Here is an 11,633-nt window from a genome sequence, read left to right as displayed (position 1 = left end):
GCTAACTTGCAGGCTCAACTGGAGGAAGCAAGAAGCATAGTCACTTGCAATGGTAATAATGAGATTAAGAGGGAGAGGGTGGGGAGGGAGGAGCCTTAGCAGAGGGAGGAGGCCAAGGCTAAGGTGGAAGAGAGGGTGGAGGAAATAGAAGATCTACTTAAAACAAATAAAGAGGCCAATGCTGAGGTGAAGTGTGAGAGTGTAGGCAGTGAGGGGGCTGAGGAGAAACCTCAACAATTGAAGGAGGCAAAGGCTGAGGTGGAGAGTGACAATATAGGTGGTCAGAGGGTAGAAAAGGATCCTTAGTAAAGAAAAGAGACTATGATGTAGACCCGACTGAAAGTCAAGCAATCGAGGTAGGCGATACTAGCCAGTGCGCATAGCCAAAGACCTACATCAGAGACAGTATCAACGTAGGGCAGAACAACCGTCGCACGGGCAGCGTGGGTGAACGAGTGGTGTAGTTGGCCGGTCAGGTAACACACATGTGTGCCAGCATCAGGAAGAGTTCCAGGGGTGGCGCAGTGTCAACAAACAAAATAGAGGCGTCAACAATGAGATTTGAAGCATGGGCCACCTGACCTTGGTGCCACTTCATGAAGTCAACACTATAAATAGTGAGTGATTTGTATTTTTGATCATTATGTAATCCTATGATTTGTGGAAAGAAATAAGATTTCCTTTGGCTCTACTTGGAGATAGGCCTCACTTGAGGATAAACTTTCACTAGATCGTTTGTGATCTAGTTGAGAGATTCTTTTCATTATCACTCTTCCTTCTCAACGTTCTTCATCTCCTTCTCGAATTCCTTAGCTCATAAGAGACGATGAACTGTGATGATGTTTTCGGCAACCAGGTCATGTATCAGCTTAGCCAGATAGCTCCAACACGCTATATTCATCTTGTTGTATCAAACTGCAACCTCTACAACTGAAGGCAACACAGAGTGTATCTTGTGCATTGTGACAGACGAATTGATGAGCAATTCTGCTCTTGATCATCTATAAATCACCAGCACATGAATGCAATCACTTTCTTACCTTGAACTTAACATTGTCGAACCTAAGCTTCTATGATCTTATAGTTGCAGTGTCATTGTCGCGCGCATCTTTCTGTGCATTGACATCTCGTGATCGATCGCCATCAGCGATCTCCTATCCATAAACATTGCCTCTAACGATTATTGAGTCATCCGCTCATGATCTTGAACTACTTTGTCTAGTTAAGTGCAAGAATGATCGTTTAACTTTAAGCATTCATCTGCATTCTGCAGTGTGTTTGTGTGTGCAATAGGTCCATCATGCATGACTTACTGCAGAGACATTCTGCCTCAATGGTGTAAGCTTTATGAAATAGATTTTTAAAATAATATTCTCAATCAAAACAATGTGAAAACCATACACCAAATACTAAAAATTGGCTCGCACGAGTGGTAGAGTCTGGGTTGATCTCAAGGAACAGAAGAAACACTTTATATTTCACAGAAAACTAATCTACTCTTTATTGCCTTGAAAATAAAAATAATTAATTAAATAAATGAGAGTGTGGCCCTCTGCAGAGGGCTTAAACAAATAAAAATAAAGTGGCCTTATCACAAACTCAATGAAATTAATTAAATAAAATAAACTCTAAGCTAAAAATAAAAGAAAAAGGTCTTTAATGCTCAAGCTGCTCATCCCTTTTGTTGTTTCCATAATCTTTCTTTTCTTTTGAGGGTTGAAGGGCCTTTTCGGGACCTCAGATGGATCTTCGAGGGCTTGTTTGAGGGTTCACTGCACGTTTGAACGCTTCACTAAAAAAAATAAAAATACAAAACAAGAGGGAAACTACACAAAAATCTAATGTTAGTGTGAATAAAAATCACAAAAACAAGAAACAAACTGACATAAAATGACTAACTATACTAAACAAACCATTACACTAAAAGACAAAATAGTGAAACTAACTACTAACATACAACTATTCAATGTGACAACTAATAACAAATTGAAAGTACGTAACAACCAACTAATTAACAACTATGAAAATAACTAATCAATTTGAAACAACTATTATTCAAGAAAACGTTGACATGAACTTGACTAAACAATCTAATTAAATTTAATTAACAATGAACTAAACCAAACTTAATGAAATAAGCAAGAACTTTAATGAACGACAAGAAATCTTAATCTAATTATTAAGAGAAACTAATTGAAGCTAACTAACTCGCTATATTAAACTAAGAAACAAAACTGCAAATACACAAGATGATGCAGCATGCAAAGGCACAATGAGCATGCAAGCCATATGTTGATCCTGATTCAAAGATCACGTTACGCTAGGTGCTAGAGAGGTCATACGGTTGTTGCCAACAAACTAATCTGGCACTCAATTGAGGCATACGGTAATCAAGTCTGATCTATGTGATCAAGAGAGAGCACACATATCATATCAGATTTGTTATATCTGACCCCGCAATAATTTGATCCAATGTGATCTGCGTGATCGTGTATGTTGCTCTGGATTGGCTAAAAGAAAGATTCTGTAATTTTTTATTTTATTATTTTTTTAAAGCATAAACCGATCCACAGCCTGGTTCGTTTGATTAGTGCACACCGGTTATCTCTGATTGTGGCAGATAAAAAAATATAATAATAAAAAAAACTAACACTAAGCAAACTATGCTATGCTACAACTACTTCTTTAGAAAATGACAATCACTAAAATATTGATAATGCAATATATGTCTAATCTAATATGCTGAAAATAAAACAAGATAGAAATCAAATCATGCTATATGTGACAAGGATGATAAAAAACTCGACTACGATGCATGCAATGATCATAAATACTGTGAAGATGGTGGAGACGAATCAAATCTCACAATTCGCTTCTGATGGAGGGGTTTAGAAGAAGCATGGTCTTTCCCTTGAGCAGCACACACCTCCGTCGATCAAGGCAAGAAGAAACCAGTGACAAAAAAAGATCAGAAGTAAGATGAATCAAAAGGGGGAAAAGAGGAGAACGAGGGAGAACCGGTTGGGAACGAAGAGGGGGAGGAAGAGAAGAAAAGAGGGAGAAGAGGTCTGCATTTTTTCAAGAAAGAAAAATGTGGACTGCTGGTCTAAAAATATTATTTATACTAATTCCTAGGTCAAAACATGTTTTTCTATGAAAGTTCAAAAAAAAATCTGAAATTTTAAAACAGGTCTTCCTCTGAAAATGTGTTTTCCTTAAAAATTACTTCTAAACTAATTAAGATTAATTCACCAACTTCTAATTTAATTAAATTATAAGTTAGAAAATTCTAAACAAGGTAAAACAGTGAAAAATATAGGGCAAGCTCTAAAATATGCGATTTTACCGTATTTTCAATTTCAAAGCAGTTTCTCAACAACACTAATAAGAATGAGTTTTTAATGCAATTTTTCACTAGATCATGCATAAAATAGTATGAATAAAGTGCAAAATATATGCATGATCAAATTCCCTCATGCTTATCGTTTGTTAGTCATCGAGTAAACTGACCCTGAATAACGAAAATAAAAAATAAAAATGAATAAAACAAAACAAAAACCTAACTCACTTTCATAGGAATCACGGTTGCATTTAACGTATGCAACAAAACCTTTAAATCCCTAAGTTACCCCAGTGGATGAGTAAAGTCTCGTGAGGGTTTGCAGTGATGCTACCCACAAGCATCTCTGTCATGTATGCATAAAAATATAACTTCAACAAGCATTAGGCAACTAAGGAGTTTGTTATCACAAATATTTTATGTCATTACACTTTCAAAACATAATTAGAGTCTTTTACATGCCACCACAGAGTAAAACTGTTTCTTTTACTTTTCTAAATATCATAATCATTTATGCTTTATTATCAGAAAATCAAATATATACATGTCATTATCTACTTATCCTCACTCATATGCTTTCTGCACATGTTTTCTCAATACTTATTCCTAAGCAGTGAAGTTTTTCTTTCTTACTCTTAATTTTCTTTCTTTTTCTTTTTCTTTTTCTTTTTCCAGATTTTCAATTTTTTCACACTTTTATTTTTTCTTGTTGAGCACTATATCAAATTTCCAGTTTTCATGACCCGTGTAACGAGCTTTGGGTTAGTGACTCCCATGTCAGACAACCTTAGGGCACCAAATACAAAGTATTCTTTGAACTTAATTGCTTGAGTCACTAGACCTTCCATTATCATAGTTTACATATAGCTTGTTTCTTGTCATGTGCAATGTCAACATCTATTAGGCTCTCCATAAAGTCCATGTAACGGGTTTTTAGGTTGATGGCTCCTAAACTAGATGGCTTTTGGGCATCAGGTGTAAACACCCCTCAGGCTCTATTTGATTGAACAAAATAGGCCAAGAATATTAACTTAGACAAAAAAGTGACTTCCTTTATTATCCTTTTCAGCATGGAACTCAAACACTTCAACTTGTGTCTGAGCTCAGCTACTAAGGAATACAAAGAGATCAAACAACTAAATGTATGATCTTTTCACTTTTTGAGCTCTTTTTTTTTTAATGTTGTTCATTTGCTTAGTTTTTAAAAATAAACTGTGCATATTCATACTTGTGATTCAAAATAAAGTCTAACATGCATCTATTGTCATTTCTTTGAAATCCATATAAATAACCATGTTTTTTTAGATTAGTGTCAAAGTTTTTTTTTGGGGGTTTAAAAGGTCTCTAAAAATATTAGATTATGTAAATCATTCATATAAGGTCAAACTTGTTCCTTAAAAGCCCATTTTTTATGAATTTTCATCAATGTGCAAGTATAAAGACATAAAAACTTTGAGTGTGCAAACTATACCCTCCCCCAAGCTTGAATGACATTGTTCTCAGTGGCATTCCCCCATTATTGCATGAAACTATATGAATGCACATGAGATGTCACTCTATACTAGCTCTATAAAGATTCTACATGTCTCAATGTTTACAACTCATAAAAATGCACAAAATGTAATGCATACATAATCTAACATTCATGCTCATGAACAAAGAAAATAACAAAAAAACAATAAAACTACTAATATCACAACAATAATATGGGTTGCTTCTCATAGAGCGCTAAATTTTACGTCTTCAACCAGACGAATCTCTGGTGGCCCTTCATCATCCATGAGATCAATGGAATCGGAGTCGTGCTCAATCGGGAGGTCTGAGAAAAATGGTTTCATTTATGACCCTGCCTACAATATTTTCTCCAACTCTACCCCTCTAGACCCTGCAATGGCTCTCTAGCATACTAAAAATGAGCTTAGTCTCCACGTGAAGACTATTCTCACACGATGGTGAGCCATAAATCGAATATCTACCTATACAATCATCCAACTACGGATTGAATTGCTTCTATTGAACGTCCATCACATGGAAGCATTCATCATTTTCTGTCACTCTCGTGGCTACATCAAAAATGTTTATGCGCAAATACTTGTTGTAAAACCCATAAATTTTTCTGAGGAATTCAATGCTTATGTGATTGTGAAGTGTATATTTATGTATGTTTATGAGGTTATCGCACACATAATTGGATATAATTTGAATTCTGCTTTGAATTTCGATTCATAATGACCGAGATCCGAAATCGCGTAAGTGAAATGTGCAAAGTGATATGAGTACAATTCCGGATGAATTAATTTCTAAAAATTCTAAGGTGAAATCATAATGTATATATTTAGTTTATCCCCTCATTTGGGACCTAAATGAGGAAAAGACCTCATTATTTTATGTGAAAAACTAGAAAGCGTATATCGATAAGATGTGGGTTATAACGAGAGCGATTTTCGCAAGAGATGAAAATTTAAATTTTTGAGAACCTTATAGTAAATTCATAATATATTAGATTAGCCAATCCTCAAATTTGAGACCCAGATAAGAAAAAAACCTCATTATTGCATGTGAATTACTGGAAAATGCATATTGATAGTATAGGGGTCGTAACGAGAGCAATTCTCGCAAATAATGGGAAATTTTACAAAGGAGCTTTGAAAATCTAGTGGTAATTAAGAATTTAAGAATAAAAATATGTGGTAGATTTTAATTAAAGAATTAAAAAGGAATTTCTCACCTTTCTTTTATTTATTTATTTTATCACCTTTGAGTTAGGTCCGACTAGGGCGACCCAAACCCTTGGTCGACCCTCAAGTGGGACGTTTGTGGTCTTGGTGGACCAGCTGGGCGGTGGCATGGATGTAAAAACCCATCTTCCTATTTGAATGTTGGTCATGAGTTGGCCAAGTGGGCGGCAACCCATGGCATTCTTGAAAGAACCCAAGTGCAGCCAAAATGACGCGCTTCCATTGGTTAGTAAGGGGCGGCAGCATTAGGGCCCCCCTTGTAAATTTCCCAAGTTTTAATGGCTTTTGCAAACCTTAATGAGTGGCATTTTTGAAAATCTTTTTGAAGTTTTGAAAAGAGGAAAATGAATGGTGGAGTGGGCGGCTATGGGGGGGCGTGAGCCACCCCAACTCTCCATCTTTCCTCATTGCATCCTAGCCATTCATTGTGTTTAATCTATATACATAAGGCTTGAAGAAAGAGAGAGAACCCTAATGGGCGACTCTCTCTCTCTCTCTCTCTCTCTCTCCAAAATTGTGGGGTGTGTGTGTGGGGGTGCTAAGCACAATTTTCGTGGAGACTCATAAGCTTCTCATCCGAGGCTTCCTCTACATCTTTTGAAAGCCTTCGGAGGTGAGCTACCACTTTCACATTTTCATGTTTGTGATTTTTGTGTAGCAAGCTCCCATGTCTTTCCTTGTTTTTGTAAGTTTTACTTATCATTTTTTCCTTCAAGTGTTTGCAAGTGTGGGGTAGCATGAAACATTTTTGTATTTCTTGTGTTTCCCCTTGTTTTCGTTCTTTTTCCTTCTTTCGTTTGCATGATTGGTAGCTTACGGTTCTACCCAGTTATGGCAGCGAGCCTGGGCTGCCAAGGGGTTATTTGGTTGGCAAGGAGGCTATGGGCCATCCCTTTACCCAACAACCTTACCCAATCGAGCCAGCCCTTCTTGGGTTCAGATGCTGATGGTCTGGGTTAGCCGAGGCTGAGCCAAGTTGGTCCCACACCATCTCTTCTGTTCCCTTTTTCTGTTTGGTTGGACCAGTCCAGGCTACTGGACGTGTCCAGCAGTGGGTGACCCCAGGCCGACCACCATCGGGTCAGCCTGGGCGCCTTCCTCTTTCCCTTTTTGGGTCTTACGCGACCCATAGCCGAGCCCCTTTTTGGGTGGCTGTGGGTTCGGTTCCCTTTTGGCCTGACACGGTCTGGACTGAATCTGGTCTAGACCTGTCAAGGGCCCTTGGCCCTAGCTGGGTTTGGTCTAGGGCATTTCGCCCTTCCACCATGCTAAGGCTGACATTCATATGCCTGTTGTAACCAAGTTGCGGTAGGTGGGCTACAACCGAGTGCAGGCCGTGGGCCTGCACCTCTCCTTTCGATGGTGGTAGGGCCACACCTAGGTCTGGACACCCGGTCCAGACCTTGCTCAAGGTCTGAGCAAGCCCAACATGGGTCTGGACCAGTCGGTCCAGACCTGGGCTATCCTTTGTTGTCGCAACCCGTACCCATGGCTTTCCCCCCTGGACCAAGGTCACTCAGTCCAGGTGGTTCGGGTCCCCGCAGCAGCCGATTGCAGCAACCGATTGCAGCTGCCCTACGGCTAGGCTACTGCACCCCTTTTGGATCAGTAGGGCTGCCTAACCAAGCCCTACATTGTGTGGTGCTCCATGGCACCATGGCATCGTGAACAAGTGGGTCGGGTCTGGACCAGACCCGCACTCACTTCGCTGGTTTCCCCCACCCATGAGAACCATTTTGTGCCAGGGTTCTTGCTATGATAACTGGTCATATGGCTGCAGCCTATTGGACTGCATGTGAGCCTAGACGACAGTAATTCCGTGGCCCCATTAAATCCTATTAATATGGTCATTTTAGCGTTGTGGATTGAGGTATGCAGTTATGTTTTCAAAAAAATGTGTATGAAGGGTAACTTGCACATGGCATAGTGGTGGTGTCACACTTTTGCACATAATTCCACCTTTACGAGATAAAACGTACGCACCATACATAGACCTTGCACATATGTCACTTATGTGCGTTATTTGTTGGCGTTGGATGCGGTTGTGTGGCTTGCAAAATACAAATAGGAAATTAATGTCATATGCGGTGTTATGATGAAAAGAATATAAGGGAGCTACTTGCGTAATGTTTTCGCTCTTAGTTGGAATTAATTGAAAGAAATGGTTCAATAAATCGGGCACTATGTTCCCAATGTATGCTTATGCTACTTGACACTTACGCACTTCTCGCGCACATGATTTCTAGTTGCGTGGATAGGATGACCCTCAATTGTGAAATAACATGGAATAATGGCATGTGGCGGTGATTGATTACGTATTAGGCATGTCGATGATAGTGCAACACCCATGTCATAGAGACTCGTGGTTGTTGAACTCCTTGAGGAGGAGTTGTGAGCGATAGACCCACCTCGTGAGTTGAGCTCACTTATGTCAAAAATGTGGTGTCCCGCGTACTTTCACACCTCGTGTGATATGACTCTAGAGGTGTTTTGCTCTGGATACATATTCATTGAAATACTCATTGATGCCATTGAATAATAATTGTTGATTCCATAATCATGCTAGTAGCTAGATCATTGATCTTATTGCCTGTTTTGGTTATGATATTAGAGTTGTATCTTCTTGTTCATTTGCGTAAATGTCTGAGATACCTGCGTAGTATGTTAGTGCTTAGCATTTTTGTTTACTTCTTAGTGTAATCCTTTATTGTTTCTCACTTGTCGTAGTTGCCTTTGTTTTATTATTTCAGATAATCAAATTGTTTCACCATGATTCACATATATGCTCACTTCCTGCTACTTTGATTAATTATGATAATGATTGCATATCATGTGATGAATGTTGTGTAATTGCAAATGGTGACACCTTATTAAGCGTGTAAAGGAATGATAAAAGATTATTGAAAAATATATATATAAGAAGCCTAGAGCATTGTCGAATCATAACACTCCGCTCGAATTGATGCAAATGTAGCATTATTCTTATCGCACTTCACCTGCACTTTGGCACCTCATAAACTACTTAGTGAAGCATAATGTGTTAAGTGTCGTAGTGTTACTATGAATTAACTCAAAATTTGTGCATTGTCGCACATCCTAGAACGAAAACAAGTATGCAGATATATACTAACATACTTTCGTTTTTGTTATTGTGGACACACGAATCATTTTAGGCACTCAATGCGTCCCGTGAGTACAAGGGGACTCGAGGCTTATGGTGAAGTTATAATGGTCTTAGGAGACTTCGTGAATGTTGGAACTCCTTGGAGAATTTTGTGTGGGCGATGACCCCACCTCGTGAGTGGAGCTCACTTATGTATGAGATACGTGTTTTCATATACCCTTCCTCTTATGCACATGTCTGATTATGAAATGTTAAGACATCACTCACTTAGGTCAAGGGTTTTCAAATTGTCTCATAGTGATGCATGTAACTTTGTACTATTTACTTGCATAATTCGGTTAATTGCATTGATTTATGTTTTAAAAGCATGTTATTACTAGTTGTTATCACTTATGGCTCTGCTTTCAGTTTGCTTACTATCTCTATATTTGCTTATTGTTATACCTGTGAAATCATGGTGAATGAATGATAATGTTACGTGTTGCATGATAGCTTTGCTTTCAATTTTCTACAATTGGTATATTGTGATTGGTTTATCTCACCAACTTGCAAGAGTATTGACCCCGTTTTATGAGGCTACAGGTGTTTTGCTTCTCATGGTGCGATGGAGCTCGATGTGCGGTGGAGGACTGAACCTACACTTCTAGAATGTTGAAGATCTTGGCAATTGTTTTTGTAAAAAGGAAAATGTTGTATCATCTTGTAAAATATGATAAATAAAATGTTTCTTCTTGTTGCTCACTCTGTAACCCTCCCAGAGTTTCCACTTGTTTTTTCCTTGTAGTTTCTCTGCTTGCGCAAAGTATTTCAAAAAAACATTTACTCTAAAAATCTAAAGGATTTTCCAAACTGGCATTCTGGGGCGTTACACTTGTTGCCAAAAAAAATATCCATCTCTCAAGTACGACAATCAATACGAGTGTTGGCAGTGGCCAAGAATGGTCTGTCCAAAATGATGGGGGTCTGGTGAGCGACATCAGTGCCCTCCATGTCCAGAATGAGAAAATCAATAGGAAAATAAAAGTTATCGACCTTGATTAACTCGTCTTCCAAGATTTCATGGGGGAGCTTGGTAGACCTATCGGCTAATTGTAAGATGGTAATCGTGGGCTTTAAATCATTAATCCTAAAAGTGTCATAAAAGGAACTCGACAGTATATTCACACTTGCCCCAAGATCGAGCAATACATGTTCGATGGTCATATTTTCTATGACACAAGAGATGATCGATGCCCCTGGATCCTTAAGTTTAGGTGGGGCTTGGTGTCCAAACACAGAGCTCACCTGCTCAGTCAATAAGATCTTCTTGGGCAGCGATCTCGATTTTCTCTTCTGCATGCAAAGTTTCTTAAGAAACTTTGCATAGGCGGATACTTGTTGGATGGCATCCAGCAGGGAGAGATTTATATGAACACACTTGAATATGTCAAGCATTTCATGCATTCTAGCTTCCTGCTTGCCAAAATCATTCAGGTTTTTTAAAGCTTGAGAAAATGGGGCTTTAGGAATATACGAAGGAGAAGGCATAGGTCGTGGGTCTTGCTCGCTTTCCTTAGGCCTGGTAGGAGATATCGACTGGTCAATAGGTCTATCATTGGGCTCTCTAGTCTTCTTCTGAGTAGGGTGGAGTTCCTTCCCACTTTGAAGGATCATAATAGAGTTGGTCTGCTCTTGATAAGACTCTGTGATATGTAGGCTATGGTGCATGGGTTCTTTACCCCTCGGGTTGACAACAAACTGACTTGAAAGGCGTCCCTTGCTTCGCTTGCTCAAGGCCTCAGCCAACTATCACATCTGAGTTTCTAGTTTCGCTATCGATTGCGTATGGAAACCGAGGTTGGCATTGATGTCAGAGAAGGCCTCGAGAAGCTTCTCCTGAAAGATCTGGCTCGTTGTGGGCTCTTGAGGAGAAGACAAGCTAAGCTGGGGAGGGGCCTGAGAGAATGTGGAACGTGGGTAACCTTGTGAGAAGTTACTCAGTCTGGTCTGTGTTTGGGAAGACATATGAGATGGGGCTTGTGGATTACTCTACGCAAAGTTGGAGTGGTTTCGTCATCCAGGGTTATAGGTGGGTGCATATGGATCGTGCACCGATCTGGAGAAACTTTGGGTAGCCTTCACTTGCTTTTGAACAAATTCAAAATAGAGTGGCGCTGCAGGGCAGTTTGAAACATAGTGTGCAGGGCTAACGCATAACTCACACACTTTTTTCTACGTGATTTAATGAAGCTAGGTTGACTAGTAATTGATCAATTGTCCTGGTCAATTGGTCCACTTTGATTTGCAATTCATAAATCCCTCTCTTTTTAGGACCACTAGGAACAAATATGGTTCTATCAAGTCTCGAGGACAGGGCATGGTACATAGCATTTTCACTCAACATTTCAAATAGGGCTCATGCCTCATCCTCGCTCTTGAGCATGAATGTGCC

At 39.2% G+C, this 11,633-nt stretch overlaps 1 protein-coding gene across 1 annotated transcript; it reads right to left on the bottom strand.

Annotated features, from left to right (window-relative positions):
- Positions 1–10,099: 10,099 nt before the first annotated feature.
- On the bottom strand, positions 10,100–10,909 carry LOC149843316 (uncharacterized). Its single transcript, XM_090000883.1, has one exon. It carries the CDS (start codon positions 10,907–10,909, stop codon positions 10,100–10,102), a length of 810 nt encoding a protein of 269 aa, XP_089857009.1.
- Between the last annotated feature and the right edge of the window lie 724 nt (positions 10,910–11,633).

The sequence above is a fragment of the Nuphar pumila genome, chromosome 3 (assembly GCF_984573655.1).
Source record: "Nuphar pumila chromosome 3, dmNupPumi1.hap1.1, whole genome shotgun sequence".
Classification (NCBI taxonomy): Eukaryota; Viridiplantae; Streptophyta; class Magnoliopsida; order Nymphaeales; family Nymphaeaceae; genus Nuphar; species Nuphar pumila.
This window is presented reverse-complemented; position numbering and strand designations above follow the sequence as displayed.